The 22,125-nt window shown below is 47.1% G+C and overlaps 1 protein-coding gene across 2 annotated transcripts in view; it reads right to left on the bottom strand.

The window, feature by feature from the left end:
• crtac1b (cartilage acidic protein 1b) overlaps nt 1-22,125 on the bottom strand; it is a 200,243-nt gene that overhangs the window by 140,451 nt on the left and 37,667 nt on the right. For both annotated transcript variants that reach the window (XM_052027207.1, XM_052027206.1), the window contains exons 3-4: nt 3,903-4,099; nt 1,308-1,444 (exon numbers count right to left, since the gene is read on the bottom strand). In XM_052027207.1, coding sequence (XP_051883167.1) covers nt 1,308-1,444; nt 3,903-4,099 — 334 coding nt within the window. The remainder of the gene's footprint in view (nt 1-1,307; nt 1,445-3,902; nt 4,100-22,125) is intronic.

The following is a 22,125-nucleotide window of genomic DNA, read 5'->3' as shown; positions in this document are numbered from 1 at the left end:
GTTGGGAATGGATGGATATGGACCACAGCTGGAGTATTGTGTACAGTTCTGGTTGCCACACCATAAGAAGGATTGATTGCACTGGAGAGGGTGCAGAGGAGACTGACCAGGGATGGTCTCTGCTAATGAGGAGAGACTGGATAGGCTGGATTTGTTTACCTTGGAAAAGAGAATCTGGAACACACCAGCTGAGGGGATGGTGGAGGCAGAGACTCTCACAACAGTTAAGAAGTATCTAAACGAGCACTTAAGTCACCTAGGCATATAGAGGGTAGGGACCAAGTGCTGGCAAATGGAATTTATCTAGGTAGGTGCTTGATGGTAAGCATGGACACAGTGGGCTGAAGGGCCTGTTTCTATGCTGTACAACTGTAATCCCATTCTTTATTCTCCCAACATTGTCTTATAATGTTGTACCAAGACCTCCCTGCTCCGATTAACGGAGACATTCTTCACCACCTTATCTGTGTGTGTCCTTGGACTCCAAGATCTTTCTGTTCCTCACTACTCCCTGGGCCCCCACCATTTGTTGTGTATGTCCTACCCTTATCATTCCGATCAAAGTGCATCACCTCACACATCAGGATTAAACTCCATCTGCCAGCGCTCTGCCCACCTAAGCAATGATGTGTCACCCTCACTATCAACCATTTTGTGTCTTCGTGTAACCTGAAATAATGAAGACCAATGGGTCTAGACTGAATGAAGAGTTCAAAGAAATGAGCATCAGTGAAAACCGAGCATCTGAGAAATTATTGGAATGTCAAGGGGATAATTCCCCAGGGCCAGATCGCCTCCACCCTTGGATTTTGAAGCTGGTGCCTATGGAGATAGTGGATGCATTGGTTGACATTTTCCAAAATTCCATACTGCTGACGGGGAGTGGGGGGTTTGGGGGGTGGTGGTCATGGAAGCAGATTCATTAGCAACATTTAAGAGGCATTTAGACAGGCAGCTAAACAGGCAGGGAACGGAGGGATATGGACCACGTGCAGGCAGATTGGATTAGTTTTAGTTGGCATCGCGTGCTGTACTGTTCGATGTTCAGTCTCTCACCCTGTCCCTTTTCCTTTAATGCCTTAAATTCCACCCCTTTACTCAAGCATTTGGTCATCTTGGGTAAATTTTGTTTGCAAACATCTCATGAAGTATTACGTGATGCCATGTAAATGCAGGTTGTTACTGTAGGGTGGAGTCCAAGGTTGGACAAACAAAGACCATTCCCCTCTTCTCTCCCCTTCAGCACAGCTGCCTGGAAGGATAGACCAGAAACTGGGATCTTCCAAAGGCTGCATTCATCCCTTTACCTTCCGATCCACACATGCCACCGATCGCCCAGCGAAGTGATTGGCCACCCGTCTATGGATATTGATGTCATCGCTCAGGATGTCTTCCCACCTCCCATTTCGGAACTTGAAGAGTTTGTCGGTGTAAGTGGCCATGCCTGTGAGCAAAGGAGATGGTTATTATGGCCAAACTTCACAATGTGATGAAGCAATCAACTCTTGTTCTCACAAGCTACCTTGTTTTAACCCTTGCACCTTATTGTCTGCCTGCACTGCACTTTCTCTGTAACTGTAACACTTTATTCTGCATCCTGTTATTGCTTTTCCCTTTGTACTACCTCAATGTACTTATGCTTGGAATGATCTGTATGGATGGCATGCAATACAAAGTTTTTCATTGTATCTCGGTACATGCGACAATAATAAACCAATACCAATTACCAATTACTCAATCAAAATCCCTTCTTGATTTTGAGTGCCTCTATTCAACCTCCTCTTAAGCTTGTCCACTCTAAGGAGACCACCCTCACCTCCAGTCCCTCCATGGGTCTGGGGGCCTCATTCTTGAAGGCGCTCCAGTGAATGTCATCTGTGACCTCTCCAAGGTCTGTGGATCTTTCCTGAGGTGGGAAAACTCGAAGTGAACTAGTGGAAGGTTTACCTTCACCTGGCTGACAAATTCCTCACTTACCAATGTCCTCCCTGAATTCCCCACAGATGTCCGGTGCCCAACCAAAGTGGCAGTGCCCCGATCAGCTCTGTGCTGACCTCGGTACCTGCATGTTGCTGCCTGGATGGTAGTGATGCACTAGTGGTCAGCTGTTGCACATCTCACCTCCTGCTCCACTGCTGGACTTGGCGCTGGAGGGTGGGGGTGGAGCACAAAAGCCCTCAGCACTTCGTACCTGGCCCCTCTGCTTCACCACACACAATGCTGACGGATATAGTACAACCCTATTTATTTGAATCGAGTCACAGTTCTGACCTTGGGTGACACAAGAGGCTGCTGGTGCTGGAATCTGGAGCAACACACAAAATGTTGGAGGAACTCAGCGGGTCAGGCAGCATCTGTGGAGGGAAGTGGACTGTCGACATTTCGGGTCGAGACCCTTCATCTGGATTGAAAGGTCTCGACCCAAAACGTCGACTGTCCACTCCCCTCCACAGCTGCTGTCTGACCCGCTGAGTTCCTCCAACATTTTGATCAAAAGGGTAACTAGCCTGTTCATTTCTCCGTATTTTTCTCAAACTTAAGATTTTTAACTCATTTCAAGCATTCAAATTTATTTTTAAAGTAGATTTATTGCTCATTTGGGGTTAGGGTTATTTAACAACTTTGTTTTTTAATTATGTGAACACTTTTGAACTGTTTCTGACAAGTACATCCCTAATTGTTAATTATACAAAGCCCAAATTCAATAGCTTTCTTCTACAAGCTGATAACTGTGATACTGTACATGAGAAATTTGACATGATGCATTATGTGTACAGGCGACCTCCGTGTTACGGTGGGAGCCGTTTGCATTCCTAGAAAATTGTCCATATTACGATTTTCCGTGAGAAGAAGCCATGTCATTTACACATCAAGAAAGGTAAGAGTAAGAAAGTCACACTGCAGCTATATAAAACATTAGTCAGACCGGACTTGGAGTGTTGTGTGCAATCCTGGTTACCCCATTACAGGAAGGATGTGAAGACTTTGGAGAGGGTGCAGAAAAGGTTCTCCAGGATGCTGCCTGGATTAGAGGGTATGAGCTATAAGGAGAGGTTGGACAAACTTGGGTTGTTCTCCCTACAGCGTCAGAGGTTGAGGGGAGACCTGATAAAGTTATGACAGACATAGATAGTCAGAATTTGTTGGTAGAAATGTCAAACACCAGAGGACGTGCTTTTAAGGTTAGAGGAGGGAACTTAAAGGTGACGTGAGGGGCAAGTTTTTTACGCAGAGATCGGTAGGTGCCTGGAATGGGAGTAGCAGAAGCAGGAAATTTGGAGGAGTTTAAAAGGCTTTTAGATAGACACATGAATGTGAAGGGATGGAGGGATGTGGATGATACACAGGAGGAGGACATTTAGTATAAATCGGCATCAAGATCAGCACAACATGTTGGGCCGAATGTTTTATGTTATACGTTCTAAACCTGAGTTGAAAAAAATATAAGTTTTGTGTTTATTTAGAGTCATAGAGTCAGAGACTCATACAGCATGGAAACAGGCCCTTCGGCCCAACCGGTCCATGCCGACCAAGACATCCATCCAAGCTGGTTCCATTTGCCAGCATTTGGCCAATGACCTTCTAAACCTTTCCTATCCATCTACCTGTCGGATTTATTATTTACTTTCCCTCACATATATTTCATCAGAGTGAATTCTTATTGTGTATCCTAGACTTATTGGCAGTAATTTGTGAATTCCGTAAGGGTGAATGTGCGTTACTTGTAACGCAGGGGTTGCCTGTGGTTGGTAGACCCAGACAACTCCCCACAATAGTGGGCATCGTGTTTGGGTCTTATGTGTGGACATTGCTTGTGCCAATTGGTGAACATGTCACTACATCACCTGCCCACTAGATAGAAGACAAGCCACGGCCATCCTTTCCCTGCCAGGCACACTTACCTGAGAAGGCATTATTAGTATTCAGGAAATATATTTCCTCCCTTCCATCGCCATCAATGTCACAGGCTGCCACGCCGATGGCGTTGCCCTGGCGATCACGGAGGGAGTAGTATGGGGAGCTCCACTCGTCGACTGCTATGTTCTGAAGCCTCTTCCTGACCTTATCGTACTTGAGCACCAAGTTGGGGCCATTGTACCTGTGAAAACACAAACACCATGAAGTAAATGACAAAGAAGCTTCAGAAGAGCCATTTGCTGATCCCTGCCCCTAATTCTGGGAAAGGTGTTGCCCAAAGGGAGGAGGCCACAGGCTTCAGTCATCGAGACGAGTTGTAAAAGACGTTGGTGAGGCCATATTTGGAATAGTGTGTTCAGTTTTGGTCACCTTGCTATAGGAAAGATGCCATTAAGCTGGAAAGAGTGCAGAGGAGATTTACAAGGATGTTGCTGGGACTCAGGGGCCTGATTTATGGAGAGAGATTGAGCAGGTTGAGACTTTTCCATCAGAGCATAGGAGACTGAGGGGTGATCTTATAGAGGTGTATAAAATCATGAGGGGCATATTTAGTGTGAATATGCACAGTCTTTTTCCCGGGGTTGGGGAATCAAAAACTAGAGCGCACAGGTTTAAGGTGAGAGGGGAGAGATTTAGTAGGAACCTGACGGGCAACTTTTTTTTACTCAGAATGTGATCAGTATCAGTAAGGAGCTGCAGGAGGAAGTGGTTGAGGTAGGTACATTGACAACATTTAAAAGGTACTTAGACAGGTACATGGATAGGAAAGGTTTAGAGGGATAAGGGCCAAACATGGGCAAATGGGACTGGTTTAGATGGGCATCTTGGTGGGCATGAACCAGTTGGGCCGAAGGGCCTGTTTCCGTGCTGTATGACTCTATCTCCAGGGTCTACTTGATCATCTGGAGCTGTGGGACTCAGATTACTGAAGGGCTGGTCAGCTTCGGCTGTCTGCGGGCACATGGTTGTGGAGGAGAGCAAGATGCTGAGTGCTCCCGGATGCATCAGTTGGGTATAAGTGGGTTTATGACATTAATTCCACTCATTGTGTGCCTTCAAACGGGGCCAACTCGTTAGATGACCTCATATGTGACACTGATCAACCCAATACCCAGTGGGAGGGCTAAAGTCCTTGATAGACCCCGAGCGAGGAGCTCAGCCACAAAGGACACAGTTATCTTCTGTCAGGGGCCATGTGCAACGATTGGACTGGGCTTGGCTTTAGTAACTGTCCAACAGCTGACTGGAGCTCACCGTGTGCCCCCTCAGGCTGGTTCTGTCCCCTTCAGAGAGTAGGCAGTCAGACTTCCGACCAGCAGAAAGAGGTGGCCACTACCACGCTGCTGCTCATGGGATCTTGCTGTGCGCTGCATGAATGGTGCCTACACGTCAGAAAGAGGGCTTTGATGGTGTCGGGGAATCCCCAAGAGGGACGCTTAAGGCGCTATAGGAACAACAACCTTCCTTCCTCACAGCGGACCTTTGCGGTGGGTTTCCCTGACGGGACCTGCACTGGGCAGGAGGGGGCAGGGTGACGTGGGAAGGCAGGCTGTGGTGGGCTCAGGAGACTGGGGCTGGGTGGACCTGCCTCAGGGAGGTTAGAACTGACAGTGCAAGGATGGATGACAGGACCGAACACCAAATGGGACCCCAACAGTTGACCCCAAGCCATATTACTTCTGCACAACACTCGCCCTCTGATCTTCTTTCATTGCCTCCTTATTACCATTTTAATTGGTCCATTCATCCTTCCCTCCATTTACATTTCACTGTCAGGCAGCATATATCACGTTGCCTGCTTCGATGTGTGGAGCTTAAATATTACATTCTGCTCAGAAACCTTTCAGTAATCCATTGCACTATCCATCCCTCATCTGTTACCACTCATGTTTTCTGAGTCCAACTCGCCTCTGACTGGAGGACAATTTAAAGCTGATCGTATTTCACTCTCCCCATCCCCAACAGCATTCCTGTTTGCAATAAAAAGATTGCTTGTACGTGGCTGCTTCTGTGACCTCGGTAATTCACAGCCCTCAGGTTTCGCTGTCACTGTTGCAACGTCGGGTATGCTGTGGCCAATCTGTGCACAGCCAGATCCCACAGACAATGAAGTCAAGGTTGAGTTTATCGTCAGATGTACAAGTCCATGTGTGCACAGGTGCAATGAAAAACTTCCTAGCAGCAGCATCACAGGCACAGAGCATTAAATACACAAGAAAACCATAAATTATGCATAAATTATACAAAAATTATACAAGATAGAACACAATTAGAACAAAGAAAACAAAGTCCATTGTGGTGCAAAGTGGTCACAGTGTTGTTATACTGAGGTAGTCATTAGGGTTGTGCTGACTGTTGTTAAATCTGGTGGTGTGGGACTTCAGTGTTCAGGTAAATTGGTTTATTATTGTCACATGTACCGAGTGAAAAAACTTTGTTTTGCATGCCATCCATACAGATCATTTCATCACATCTGAACATTGAGGTAGTACAAGGGTAAAGCAGTAACAGAATGCAGAATAAAGTGTTACAGTTACAGAGAAAGTGCAGTGCAGGCAGACAATAAGGTGCAAGGTCACAACGAGGTAGATTGTGAGGTCAAGAGTCCATCTTATCGTACTAGGGGACCATTCAATACCCTTATAACAGTGGGGTAGTAACTGGAAGGCAGTTGGTGGAAGGATTAGAGGGAAGCTGAGAAAATATTTTTTGTCTAATACTCGAGGACGTGCATTTAAGATGAGAGGGGGAAAGTTTAAAGGAGATGTGCGGGGCAAGTTTTTTACACATGGAGCGGTGGGTGCCTGGAACAGGTTGCTGGGGGGAGTGGTGGATGCAGATATGATAGTGGTGTTTAAAAGGCTGTCAGATAGACACCTGAATATACAGAGAATGGAAGGACATGGACCATGTGCAGGCAGAAGGGATTTAGTTTAATTCAGCATCATGTTCGGCACAGACATTGTGGGCCGAAGGGCCTGTTCCTGTGCTGTACTGTTCAGTGTTCTATTATTTCACTCAAGGTGTTGGGGGTCTGGAACTCACTGCTGGAGAGGGTGGGAGAGGCAGAGACCCTCCCCACAGTTAAACAGTGCTGGGTGAGCAGCTGAAGAGCTGTGATCCGCAAGGCTGTGAATGGATAGCATGGACATGATGGATTGAATGGCCTCCTCCTGAACATAAATCTCAATGTTCCTTAGATGATAGCAATCCAAACAAAAAAAGGAGGTGAGGTCAGGGGTAGAAAAAGGGTGTGATTAAGTGATGATTTAATGAGCTATCATTTCATTAGTTAGTTTGGAATGGAGGAAATGTTCATTAGTTAATTAGTAACTGCAATTAAATCACTTTCTTCCACATCTAGTTAATCAGAGCTGGAATACATTACGTTTAATTGGCTTCTCACCCTGCAGATGGTAATGGGGATGTTTAGGACTGCTCAGAATAAACTCAGCACAACATTACTGCTATCAACTGAGGGAGATATTTTAGGGTACTTAAAGCGTGTGGATGTGGGTTTAGAACCAACCGCACTCTGTGTCCAGTCACATCCAGAATCTCAATAAGCTCTGAGGCATTAGCTCCGGGATTGTTGGATCTTGAGAATTCTCCACCAAAGCACTCAGAGAAAATTAAGGTTGAGATGGATGCACTCCAAGGATGGATGAGGGAAGAGAGGGAGGACAACTTGGATGCTGTTTCTTTTACCCCGTGTGGTCAATAAGTGACTCCAGGCTCACCAACGTTGCTCATGTTCTATTTATTTCTCCCTCCTGTTCTGGTACTTCAGATTTCGTCCGTTCCCCCCTCACTTCCATCCTCCTCAGACACACCTCGTCTCATTCACCAGCTATCTCCTCCCCTCTCTCAGCTGCATTCTCTCTCCCCATCCCCATCCCGTCACAGTGTGTGGGAGAGGGTCACAGAAACAGCGAGCATGAGCGGGAAGAGTTGCCGCCAGCCGGCCTCGCTGACTCGGTGAGCGAGCGAGCGAGTCTGCTCGGGCCTCCCGGCTCTGCTCGGCTCCACCCAGCCCCCGAGTGTTGCAGCTCGGGGTAGTGGGAGAGAGAAGGCACAGGGAAATGCCCCGTTCCCACCCGGCAGAAGGTACCTGCATCCCCACAACAGCCTGTAAGTCCGTCCCCATCCTTCCCACCGGTCTCCCAAAGGCTCGATCGTATGTAGAGGGTGTCCGTAATTCAGGCATTTGTAACCCGGGGAGGGGTGTGTTCCTTAACCTAAGCTCTCATTGGACCTAGGTCACATATTTACTAGGGGCAGATTACAGTGACCAATTAACCCACAACCCACTCACCTACACACCAGGGACAAATACAGCGGCCAATTAACCAACCAACTGCAGATATTTGGGATGTGGGAGGAAACCAGAGCACCCAGAGGAAACCCAAGCAGCCCTAGGGAGAACATGAAAACTCCACACAGACAGCACCGGAGGTCAGGATTGAACCCGGGTCTCTGGAGCTGTGAGGCAGCCGCACTACCTGCTGCACCGGAGGACAACCTCCCCCCCCCAAAACATACTCAGTTTTTTTTAAAATTTCAGACTTCCAACATCTGCAGGATTTTGCTTTTCAACATGAAGAGGCCAATAAAAGCCTTGGGCTGTTCTGCCAGTTAGTGAGACCATCTGTCCCTGCAGTGGTGAGAGGGGAAGGTGTAAGAGTGCTCAAGCAGTGGTGTTGGACCGACTGGACAATGAGCAGTTAACTTAGAAGAAGCAGAAAATATAAATCTACACAAATAAAAACAAACTCCCAACTTCTCATCTTTTCCTTGTCAATACTCATTGGTATTGATTCCTCTCGCCCTTGGATGTACAGGTTGGTGACGTGATTTCCTCTAACTTACAAGGACTTTATAAACCTAGCACATTCCTACTCAGCTCCTGACAAACTGGTTGATGTGAGGATAATATTTATCTCAGCTGAGGGGTTTTGAGGTATCGCTATTTCAAAATAAGGGGTTGCACGTATAAGCGACCCAGGTTCAATCCTGATCTCAAGCGCTGTCCGTGTGGAGTTTGCACGTTCACCCTGTGACCGTGTGGGTTTCCCCCGGGTGCTCCGGTTTCCTCCCACGTCCCAAAGACGTGCGGGGTCGGTGGGTTAATTGGCCGCTGTAAATTGTCCCCAGTGTGTGTGGGTGAGTTGATGGGAATGTGGTGAGAATAGATTAGAGGGAAAATTAGTGGGATTGATCTGAAAACTACCATGGACTTGATGGGCTGAATGGGCCCCCGTTCAAGGCAGAGGTGAAGCGCAAATGTTCCTTGGAGAGGGTCCTTCCTTAGATACAGGGCCTAAACCTGCTCACAATATTCCAAAGCGGTCTGATCAACACCCCATGAAGCCTCACCAGTACATCTTTGTTATTAGTCCTCTCGAACTGAAGACTTCAGGCCAGATATAACGTTCGGGTCAGCAAACAGAACTACCAATGGTTGTAGCTGATTACATCATCAACCAACAGTGTTAGGTAAAGATTGGCTCAGAGACCTGAAGCTGGATTGGAAAGAAGTGTTCAGTTCAGATGCTGCAAAATCACAGACCCAGATGTCTTATTGGGAAAGTATGCAGTAACATACCAGAATATCTGCATTGGTGCCACAGTTCACAACACTATATTCGTATCAAAGCAGATAAAAGACCGATTTACTGTAAACCTCAACATATCCCATGTGCATCAAAGAAGCAAGTGGAGGATGAGTTGGAAAATTAGAATAGAATGGGGTTCTAGTGGGCCAGGGTGACTGGGCCTAAAGTGGGCAGCACTGTTGCACTCTGTGGGAGTTACGGAGTGACACTGAATTAGGCCGTTGTTGATAAGCAGTGTCTATGAACTACATCACAGGATCTATACACTGTTACAGGAGTCAAAGTTTTCACCAAACTATATAATTCATATCTGTGGGTGCAGGGTCAGCAATATTTGTCAGTTAATGCACCTAAACTTTTACACCAAGACATCTGGTGGTGTAATCATTTTCCAGTTCTTTCAAGCTACCATGAATAAGGCATAAAAACGCTGGAAACACTCAACAGGTCAGGCAGCATCTGTGGAGAGGGAATGGTCATTGGTCTGAAACATTCACTCTGTTTCTCTCTCTCCACAGATGCTGCCTGACCTGCTGAGTGTTTCCAGCAGATTTCCAGCAGTTTTTCTTTGGAGTTTCATTCAACGGTGTAGACCATAGTCCATGAGATCAAGGTTGGCCAATAGACACAAGCACCAAAGGAGGAAGATCTTCGAATACCGGGGCAGCTATGCAAACACATTGTAAAGCTCACAAGAAGCCAGTGCACATTCACACAGAAGGCAGTGGCTTATCTTGGGTTAGGGGCACTGCACCCAGTCAAAGGAAAAGTGGAAACCATTATGAAGGCAAAGAAACCTGACAACAAACAAGACCGCAGATCCAAACCAGCAGAGACGCACATTGATCATTGTGGGAAAGGAATTAGTAACTTCTCAGTCTTCCCAGATAGTCACCAAATGGATGGAGGGGGAAAGATGTTGGGCCAGCACTACTTCAGAAGCAAGCTTCACTTTCTCATGAAGAAGAGTTAGTTTTTTCTATCTGAGCACACCATAAACAAATGGTGTTAGCACACTTCATCATTATCCAGTGTCAAATGGTGCAGCGGAAAGACTAGTGAAATTATCAAAGAAACAAGCATCAGAGGAATGCTCACCTTCAACCATGAGAGCACGTGCTCCTGTCTACATCAATGGTGCTGAGGTCAAGAGGGTGGAGAGCTCTAAGTTCCTAGGAGCAAACATCACCAACAGCCTGTCCTGGTCCAACCACGTAGATGCTACGGCCAAGAAAGCTCAACAGCACCTCTACTTCCTCAGGAGGCTAAAGAAATGTAGCATTTCAACCCTTACCAATTTTTATCGAAGCACCTCAGTAAGCATCATATGTGGATGCATCACGGCCTGGTACGGCAAATGCTCTGCCCGAGACTGCAAGAAACTGCAGAGAGTTGTGGACACAGCCCAGCACATCATGGAAACCAGCCTCCCTCCATGGACTCTGTCTATATTTCTCGCTGCTTTGGTAAAGCAGCCGGCATAATCAAAGCCCCCACCCACCCCGGACATTCTCTCTTCTCCCCCCTCCCGTCGGGGAGAAGATACAAAAGCCTGAAAGCACGTATCACCAGGCTCAAGGACAGCTTCTATCCCACTGTTATAAGACTGTTGAATGGTCCCCTAGTATGATAAGGTGGACTCTTGACCTCAGAATCTACCTCATCATTGCACCTTATTGTCTGCCTGCACTGCACTTTCTCTGTAACTGTAACACTTTATTCTACATTCTGTTACTGTTTTCCCTTGTACTACCTCAATGCACTGATGTGATGAAATGAACTGTATGGATGGCATGCAAAACAAAGTTTTCACTGTACCTCGGTACATGTGACAATAATAAACCAATTTACCAATTTATTAATTAGCAAATATCCAGCTCAACCGCAGAACACCACCATATTCCATGCTATGTACCTATTGAGCTACAGATGCATAAAAGACTCAGAGCAAAATTGAGCTCATTTCCTTGAGGTGAGGAGTGATTGGGAACTGGTTGGGGAAGTGCTGGTGAATGAGAGAAGCAATTGAAGCAATACAATGGAGTAGTGTGTTAACATTACCTTCGAATTCTGATATTCTGAAATGTCACTTCACAGTGATAGGTAGTACAAAGATTTTTTTTGTTGAAATGGGATATAGAATTAAAAATGTTCACACAATTCCTTCAAGAGATGTACAGGGGATATTGAAGGGTTATACATCCAGAGTTTATTCCAGATGTCAGCTCCATGGAGACAGGAAATAAGCGACAGAATTTCCCATTGAAACTGGTATATTGAAACCTTCCTCGGATCAGGCTGTGGATACATTGCCGACCGCACCAGCTCCTTTCAGAAGGTAAAGGAGATTCAGAAATCTGGAGGGAGTGTGCAAGATGTATCTGTGGTGTATGTGCAATGCACAGTGATGTACGTGTGATGTTTGTGTAGTTGGGCTGCGTAATTGGAGACAGTGGAATAATTGAGGTATCCCCATTGATGAGTTCTCCCTGGTCTCCTGGTGATTCATTACATCCTGGTACCCATGCAGTTAGAATAAGAACCCACACATACTGTATGCGCAGCACAGATGGGGAAGTGTGGATAAGCTACACAGGCTTTGCAGCAGTCAGTCCCGCTAAATTCTGCTTCTTGCCTCTTCGTACACAAACTGGCAGGTGATGTCTGTCGCTGACTAGAGCACGAAATCTGCCTCAAGTTGAGCAAGATCAAAGACTGACAAGTTCGTTTGGGGTTAATCATGCTTCACAGAAACTACTGCATGACAGAAGACCCAGAAGATGTCTGCACGTGATTTAATTTAACCTGTGGGGCCCTGTTGTACATGGCCTTGACAAAACAAGGTATTGACACAACAGCTCCGAGATTTAACAGCAGTCTCGAGGTGTCATTCTCCAAACAAGCAATGGTCTTCATCTCTATCAGCTGTCCCCTTCCATTCTCTTGCCCTTCACATTTCTGGCCCATTGATCATCCCAACTTCCATTGGCTTCTGTGGCCTGGGCCCCGAGCTCTGTAATTCTCCCCCTAAACCTCCCCACTACTTTTTCCCTTCAAGGTGCTCCTTAAAGCCCCTCCTTGGTGAAGATTCTGCTCGCCTCTACTCATCAGGGCTCCTGGGAAACGGCTCGGAACGATTCAGCACGTTGAAGTTTGGTGCTCATGGTCACCGTGATTGTGGGAGGCAAAATGGCACAGCTGGAAGGGTCACTGCCTCACAGCACCAGGGACCCAGGTTCAATCCTGGCCTCGGGTGCTGTCTGTGTAGAGTTTGCACGTTCTCCCTGTAATGATGTGGCTTCCTGCCACATCCAAAAGATGGGTTTTCATGGGTTGATTGGCCATTGTAAATTGTGCAGATGGGTGGTGGGATCTGGAGGGGGGGGTTGATGGGAATGTAGAGAGGATCAAAGTGGAATTAATATCAGATAGGTGTAAGTGGAAGGTTGACGGTCTGCATGGACTTGGTGCTTCCATGCTGCGTCTCTCCATGATCTTTTTAATCCTCAGTTTGCTTCTCAACTATCAGCTCAGTAGGGTCAGGCCTGGAAGACTGTGGGCTCAAGTCCCATTTAGAGTCATAGAGTCAAACAGCATAGAAACAGTCCCTTCAGCCCAACTCATCCATGCCGACCAAGGTGGATATCTGAGCTAGTCCCATTTGCCTGCATTTGACCCGTATCCTTCTAAACCTTTCCTATTCATGTACCTGTCCAAATTCCAGAGATGTGTGTTGGATGGAGTTACATGGGCAGAGCACAGGGTCAAAGTCAAAGGCCACAGAGCAGGAGCTGAACTCGATCCATCAGACACAACTCCTGCAAGTGTACAGCACTCGAGAACAATGGGATCTCAACAGGAGATCTAGCCCAGTAATTTCTAGGGTCGGGACATGTTCGGCACAGCTTTGTGGGCCGAAGGGCCTGAATTGTGCTGTAATTGTTCTATGTTCTATGCTCTAGGAGGGAGAAGGTGGAATCTGAGCAGGAGAGCGAGCGGCTGATTTAGCAGGGTAAGGAGACAATAATATAACACTAACAATGAGGCTTGTGAAATGAAATGCTGGCATTTCGAGAGATACCGTTTCCAGGGAGTATTTTAAGAAAGCCTCAATTGCCTTTTCGGTAATTTATTTCTTTCCCAGGTGTGACAAAGGGAGCTAATAACAGACTCCAAAATAATGCAGTAAACCTTCCAGTCTATTCATTCTCCTTATGGTTAAAGGTCACAGGGCAGTTAGTGATGAGTGAGCTTGGCACTGTGCCTGGTCCCAGGGTGCTCAGCCATGCAGTAGTGAGAGATTGCTGCAGTTGCAGAGGTGGAGATGCCAATAAACAGAGGTCCTGCCAGGTGGATTCAAAAGGTCCTATTGCATTTTTCCCCAAAGAAAATCAAAACTAATTTTTTTCGCTCCAATATCTCCCAAATATTTTTCTTTTGGCTCAGTCAACATCACTAAAACAGAGTGTTCCTTCATCATCACTGGGTCCAAATCCTGGAACCACCTCCCCAACAGCACTGTGGGAGCACCTTACTCAGCCCAATACATCACGGGCACAGCCCTCCGCACCATCGGGAGTATCTACAGGAGGTGCTGCCTCAAGAAGGCAACACCTATAATCAACGATCCCCACCATCCGGGCCGTGCCATCTTCTCGCAGCTCCCATTGGGCAGGAGGTATAGAAGTCCCACACCACCAGGTTCAGGAACAGCTACTTCCCTTCAACCATTCTGTTCTTAAACCAACCTGCACAACCCTAATCACTACCTCGGTATAGCAACACTTTGCACTACAACAGACTTTGTTTTTTTTGTCCTAATTTTGTTCTTTCTTTTATAATTTTGTATAATTTATGCTTAATTTATGTTTTTCCTGTGAATGTTGTGCATCTGATGCTATGTGCCTGTGATGCTGCTGTAAGTAAGTTTTTCTTTGGGACAAACAATCTGCTGGAGGAACTCAGCGGGTTGAGAGCATCCGTGAGGAAAGGAATTGTCGACGTTTCGGGTTTAAGCCCTGCATCAATTTTGGACCCGTGCATACATGTACTGGTGCATATTACAATAAACTCGCCGTTAACTTTCACCAGAAGGACTGCAGCAGTTCAAGAAGGCAGTTCATCCCCACCTTCTCAAGGATATCTTGTAAATACATTGAACAAAAATCTCTCCTTACTTTCAAACACCCTCAAATCATCCCATTAACTCTTGTTATACCCAAACAATGCAGCTCCAATGGGGGTTCTGGTGAAAAGTCACCCCTCCTCAGGTGCTGCCTGACCTGCTGAGAATTTCCAGTGTTTTCTGTTTCACTGTGATTTCCATCCATGTACCAGACCAGGCAGCACACAGAGTCATCGAGTTATACAGCACGGAAACAGGACTTTCGGCCCAACTCGTCCATGCCGACCAAGATGCCCACCTAAGCTAATCCCATTTGCCTGTGTTTGGCCCATATCCCTCTGAACCTTTTCTATCCATGGACCTGTCCAAATCTATTTTAAGTGTTGTTGTTGTATCTGCCTCGGCCACTTCCTCTGGTAGCTCGTTCCATATATTCACCACCCCCTGCGTGAAGAAGTTGCCCCTCAGGTCCCTCCACTCCAGGGAGGTGTTTGCACCTGACTCCAAGGTTCTTGTGGTGCTGCAGCCAAAATTACACGGGGACTTTGTCCACAATCATCGTGACATCTCACAAGCTTTCTCAGCTCACCTGCCACACTAGCTCAACACTGCTCGGTCCACATGGAATATCTTTTACAAGTCAACATCCAGACCCTTTCGCTGTTCCAGATCACCCAATGTTCCCATTCCCTTGTTCCCAACACCAATATCCCACCCCAACCCCCACTTCCCTTCTGCACTCTACCTCCCACCACCCCCCAACCCTGCCCTCCCACTCCCCATTCCTACCCTGCCCTCCCACAACACTCATTATCGATATCATAGGAAATGCCTCACATGTAAGCACCGACATTTATCCCAAGTCCTTTGTCCATTGACTATCTTATCAAAGTCTTCAGACTTAATGAATACATTCCTCCAATGTTGACCCTTTGATCATTCAAAGTACATTATGCCATCCACGTCCTCGACCTTTCTCCCCCCACTCAGTAAGGTCATGTCTGGTCTTCTACCTCGGCACCACTTTCCCGTGCCCCTGATCATCTAAACATCTGTCAACCTCTATCTTGAATGTACTGAGGGACTAAGTCACTTCCATGACGCAGTGGGAGGGTGCGTCAGAAAGACCAGACCAGTGACTTTGCTGAAAATGACCCCCAGTGTAGGGAAGGTGTGAAAGATTCAAAGGGGAATTTATGAGAGAATGGCTTACATGGCTACAGAAGAGGACATGGGGTACGATGGGCTGAATGACCTCCTTCTGTGCTGTGACAGTTAAATTCAATAAGGAAATAGCAGGAGGAGATCCATTGAATGTGGAGGCTGGTGGAACAGAACGTGAGGACAAGGGGAGCCCTCTGGCCATTCTGGGAGAGACGTGGAGAGGTGACAGTGATGAAACAGACATGGCTGAAGACCCTCCAGTCCCCTGGAGTTGGGGGGGATTCTCGGCCCAGGAAGCAGGAAGACGTATCTGAGGCAGTAACGATGCCAACGCCAGAGCAGGTGTGATAGAGGCAGCAAACCGGGAGAGTACGGAGTGGTCCTTGCATCAACCTGTGTATGAGTATGTTTGTCTTTTGAGAAACTTGATACCATGACAATCAGGCTCTCAAATGAAATTCAGTTTGAAGCCAGCGTACAAATATCCCTCTATTGATTCAGAACTTTCCAATAATGGACGTGGGCTCTCTAGATAATCGAGTGCCGATTTTTGATCTCACCGGACCTGTGCTGGTGACATGTGCCATCAATTCTCCTGAATAAATACCCTTCGGGACCAAGGGAACACGAGGCTGATTGCAGAACCTTGCAAGGCAAACAAAGAGTGATGGAATTCCCGGAGTTCCCCTGGTCAATGTACCGAGCTGGGTGGGAGTGGTCATTGTGCTGGACCGGACCACTGCCTATGGCGTCCACTTCCGCCCAGCCTTACCTTTTACCTCCTGCTTCCTCAAGCCCTTCCCAAGTAGACGCCACGGCCAAGAAAATTCACCAGTGCCCCTATTTCACAGGAGGCTAAAAACATTTGGCATGTTCCCCATTGACCCTCACCAATTTTTATCGATGCACCATCGAAAGCATCTTATCCAGATCCATCACGGCTTGGTATGGCAACTGCTCTGTCCGGGACCACAAGAAACTGCAGAGAGTTGCAGGCACAGCTCAGCACATCACGGAAACCAGCCTCCCCTCCATAGACTCTGTCTACACTTCTCGTTGCCACAGTAAAGCAGCCAACATAATCAAAGACCCCACCCACCCCGGACATTCTCTCCTCTCCCCCCTCCCATCAGGCAGAAGATACAAAAGCCTGAAAGCATGTACCACCGGGCTCAAGGACAGCTTCTATCCCACTGTTATATAGTCCCCTAGTACAATAAGATGGACTCCTGCCCTCACAATCTACCTCGTCATGACCTTGCACCTTATTGTCTGCCTGCACTGAACTCTCTCTGTAATTGTAAAACTTTATTCTGCATTCTGTTATTGTCTTCCCTTGTACTACCTCGATGCACTGTGTAATGAATTGATCTGTATGAACAGTATGCAAGACAAGTTTTTCACTGTACCTCGGTACATGTGACAATAATAAACCAATACCAATACCAATTCTTTCCCACCATCTACAAGGCACCAGGAGTCTCATGGAATACTCTCCACTTGCGCACTTCAGTCCTGAATGATGTACCCATTAATCTGAGAGTGTGACCCCTATCCTAGACTTCTCCTTGTAACCACCTGCCAAACTCTGTAAGGATTTTGTAAGTTTCAGTGAGGTCACCTCTCATTTATCTTTTCAATCTCTCCTTGTATGATTGACCTGACATCCCAGGAACAAGCCTGGCAAATCTCCACTGCATTCCCACTAAATCAACCATGTCCTTTGGAGAACAAAACTGTACACCAGGTTCCAGGGAAGTCTGCAAAAGATGAGCACCAAGGTTTCACAGGTATTGGTATTGGTATTTGTTTATTATTGTCACTTGTACCGAGGTACAGTGAAAAGCTTGCCTTACAAACCTATCATACAGGTCAATTCATTACACAGTGCAGTTACATTGAGTTAGTACAAAGTGCGTTGATGTAGTACAGGTAAAAACAGTAACAGTACAGAGTAAAGTGTCACAGCTACAGAGAAAGTGCAGTGCAATAAGGTGCAAGGTCACAAGTGATGTGAGGTCATAGTCCTTCTCATTGTATAAGGGAACCGTTCAATAGTCTTATCACAGTGGGGTAGAAGCTGTCCTTAAGTCTGGTGGTACGTGCCCTCAGGCTCCTGTATCTTCTACCTGATGGAAGAGGAGAGAAGAGAGAATGTCCTGGGTGGGTGGGGTCTTTGATTATGCTGGCTGCTACACCAAGACAACGAGGGGTAAAGACAAGAGTCCAAGGAGGGGAGGTTGGTGTCCGTGATGCACTGGGCTGTGTCCACAACTCTCTGCAGCTTCTTGCGGTCCTGGGCAGAGCAGTTGCCGTACCAAGCCGTGATACATCCAGATAGGATACTTTCTATGGTGCATCGGTAAAAGTTGGTGAGAATCAAAGGGGACAAACCAAATTTCTTTAGCCTCCTGAGGAAGTAGAGGCACTGATGAGCTTTCTTGGCCGTGGCATCTACGTGATTTGACCAGAACAGGCTGTTGGTGATGTTCACTCCCAGGAACTTGAAGCTCTCAACTCTCTCAACGTCAGCACCATTGATGTAGACGGGTGCATGTACACCGCCCCCTTTCCTGAAGTCAATGACCAGCTCATTTGTTTTGTTGACACTGAGGGAAAGGTAGTTGTCATGACACCATTCCGCTAAGCTCTCTATCTCCTTCCTGTACTCCGACTCATCGCTGTTTGAGGTACGGCCTACAACGGTGGTATCATCTGCAAACTTGAAGATGGAGTTAGAGCAGAATCTGGCCACACAGTTGTGAGTGTATAGGGAGTAGATTAGAGGGCTGAGGACGCAGCCTTGTGGGGCACCAGTGTTGAGAATAATCGTGCCGGAGGTATTGCTGCCTATCCTCACTGATTGCGGTCTGTTTGTTAGAAAGTCAAGGATCCAGTTACACAGGGAGGTGTTGAGTCCTAGGTCTCGGAGTTTGGTGACAAGCTTGCTTGGAATTATTGTATTGAAGGCAGAGGTGTAGTCAATAAACAATAGTCTAACATACGTGTCTTTACTGTCCAGATGCTCCAGAGCTGAGTGTAGGGCCAGGGAGATGGCATCCGCTGTAGACCTGTTTTGCCGATAGGCGAATTGCAATGGGTCCAGGTTGTCTGGTAGGCTGGAGCTGATGCGTGCCATGACCAACCTCTCAAAGCACTACATGATGGTTCATTCTTTCATACAACATAGAACATTACAGCACAGTACAGGCCCTTCGGCCCACAATGTGCCAACATTTTATCCTGCTCCAAGATCTATCTAACCCTTCCCTCCCACATAGCTCTCCATTTCTCTATCATTCATGTGTCTATCTAAGAGTCTCTTAAATGTCCCTAATGTATCTGCCCCCACAACCTCTGCCGGCAGTGCGTTCCACACACCCACCACTCTCTGTGTAAAAAACTTACCCCTGACATCCCCCTTATACCTTCCTCCAATCACCTTAAAATTATGCCCCCTCGTGTTAGCCATTGTCGTCCTGGGAAAAAGTCTCTGACTGTCCACTCGATCTATGCCTCTTATCATCTTGTACACCTCTATCAAATCACCTCTGCTCCTCCTTCTCTCCAAAGAGAAAAGCCCGAGCTCACTCAACCTATCCTATCCATATCCTTTCGTATCTGTTAAAGTTGTATAAAACTTTGGTGAGGCCATCCTATTACAGAAAGGATGTGGAGGCTTTGGAGAGGACGCAGAAGAGGTTCACCAGGATGCTGCCTGGATTAGAAGGCATGAGCTATAAGGAGAGGTTGGACAAACTTGGGTTGTTTTCTCTGGAGCGGCGGAGGCTGAGGGGAGACCTGATAGAGGTTTATAAAATTATGAGAGGCACAGATAGGATAGACGGTCAGAATCTTTTTCCCAGCATATTAATGTTGAATATTAGAGGGCATGCATTTAGGGTGAGAGGGGGAAAGTTTAAAGGAGATGTGCGGGGCAAGTTTTTTTACACAGAGAGTGGTGGGTGCCTGGAATGGGCTGCCAGGGGTGGTGGTGGAGGCAGATACGACGATGGTGTTCAAGAGGCTTTTCAGTAGACATATGAACATGCAGGGAATGGAGGGATATGGATCATATGAAGAAATTTAGTTTCATTTGGCATCGTGTTCAGTATCGACATTGTGGGCAGAAGGGCCTGTTCCTGCCCTGTTCTGTGCAAACAGAGTGTGGATTATTTAATCCATCCAGTGAATTGGCAACCTCCGCTCCATGAATTGCAACACACAGCTCCCACTCCACAGCCAGTGAGTGACGTCAGACCAGAAACACCTCGGGTCTTTCATCCAAACGCATACAGAAAATAACTTCTGTTGCTGTAAGCTCTCCAATTAACTGCACCGTTTATTTATAAAACTATAAAAGCTGTCAGACAGAGTGGATAACAAGAGCTCTGTTACCCCAGCAGAGTTTAACTGGAAGCTACAGATTTAAAGATACGGAGGGATTGTCGGGGAGGTGAGGGGAGATTTTATTCCACGCAGAGGACGTGGGTTTGGAGCTGGGGCAAGAATTGGTCCAATCTCACCAGAGTGCCAGTGCGTTCCACTCGTTGTCTGAGAAATTCTTCAGTGCTTTGAAAAGCATCCCAGGAATGAAAGGTTTAATGCATGAGGAGCATTTGATGCCTCTGGGCCTGTCCTCAATGGAGCTGAGAAGGATGAGGGGGGTGGTCTCATTGAAACCTACCGGATACTGAAAGGCCCGGATAGAGTGGAGGTGGAGAGGACGTTTCCATCAGTGGGATGTTCCTGTGCCAGGCGCTTCACTGCTGCTTCATCCGTACCCCTCCGCCAGGCACTTCCCTTACCACTTTATCTGCAGCTCCCCTGCTCCTGGTCATGAAGGGGCTTCCGTAAAACACGACCCCAAGCCCACCCCCCACGCAGACACACCACACGACTCCTAACTGCGGCCCTCTGTGCAATGAGTGGTTCAACGATCCTACAAGTGATTAATAATCCCTTCAAACAGCATTAGAACAGGACTCTGCCCTCAACACCTCTATTCTGTGTTCAAATAAATCATATTAGAACATCGACCAGTACAGCACAAGCACAGGCCCTTTGGCCCATCATGTTCCGCCGAACTAATTAAGCCCATGACACCTAATTAAACGAATCCCTTCTCCCGTATGACAAGGTCCATATCCCTCCCTTCTCTGCACATTCATGTGACCATCTAAGAGCTTCTTTAACTTCACTATCGTATCTGCCTCCACCACCACCCCTGGCAGCACAGTCAGGCACCCACCACTCTCTGCGTAAGAGAAACCTGCCCCACATCTCCTTTGAACTTCCCCCCACTCACCTTATGTGCATGCCCTCTAGTATTAGACATTTCTACCTTGGGAAAAAGATACCGGCTGTCTACTCTATCTGTGCTTCTCATAATCTTATAAACCTCTATCAGGTCTCCCCTCAGCCTCCGCCCCTCCAGAGAAAACAACCCAAGTTTGCCCAACCTCTCCTTATAGCTCATGCCCTCTAATCCAGGCAGCATCCTGGTGAACCTCTTCTGCACCCTCTCCAAAGCCTCCACATCCTTCCTGTAATGCGGCCACTCCAGATGTGGCCTAACCAGAGTTTTATAAAGCTGCAACATGACTTCTGGGCTCTTGAACTCAATGCCTCGACTAATGACAAACATGCCATACGTCTTTTTTACCACGCCATCACATGTACGGAGATACAGTGAAAAACTTTTGTTTGCATGCCATCCAGACAGATCATTCCATACATGTACATAAGATATCTTTATTAGTCACATGTACATTGAAACACACAGTGAAATGCACCTTTTGCGTAGAGTGTGCTGGGGGCAGCCCGCAAGTGTCGCCACGCTTCCGGCGCCAACATAGCACGCCCACAACTTCCTAACCCGTATGTCTTCGGAATGTGGGAGGAAACCAGAGCACCTGGAGGAAACCCACGCAGACATGGGGAGAATGTACAGACTCCTTACAGGCAGCGGCCAGCATCGAGCCCAGGTCGCTGGCACTGTAACAGCATTATGCTAACCGCTACACTACCGTGCCTGCATTGAGGTAGTAAAAAGGGAAACAGAATGCAGAATATAGTTTTACAGGGAAAATGCAGGTAGAGAAATAAGGTGCAAGGGCCACGACAAGGTAGATTGGGAAATCAAGAGTTCATGTTTAGCGTGCGAGAGGTCCGTTCAAGAGTCTGATAACAGCAGGACAGAAGTGTGGCAATGTAGATGGGTGGTTGATGGCAGGCATGGACTCGATGGGCTGAAGGGCCTGTTTCTGTGTTGTATCTCTCTATAAATCTAATCTGGAAGTG

The sequence above is a fragment of the Pristis pectinata genome, chromosome 12, assembly GCF_009764475.1.
Source record: "Pristis pectinata isolate sPriPec2 chromosome 12, sPriPec2.1.pri, whole genome shotgun sequence".
NCBI lineage: Eukaryota > Metazoa > Chordata > Chondrichthyes > Rhinopristiformes > Pristidae > Pristis > Pristis pectinata.
This window is presented reverse-complemented; position numbering and strand designations above follow the sequence as displayed.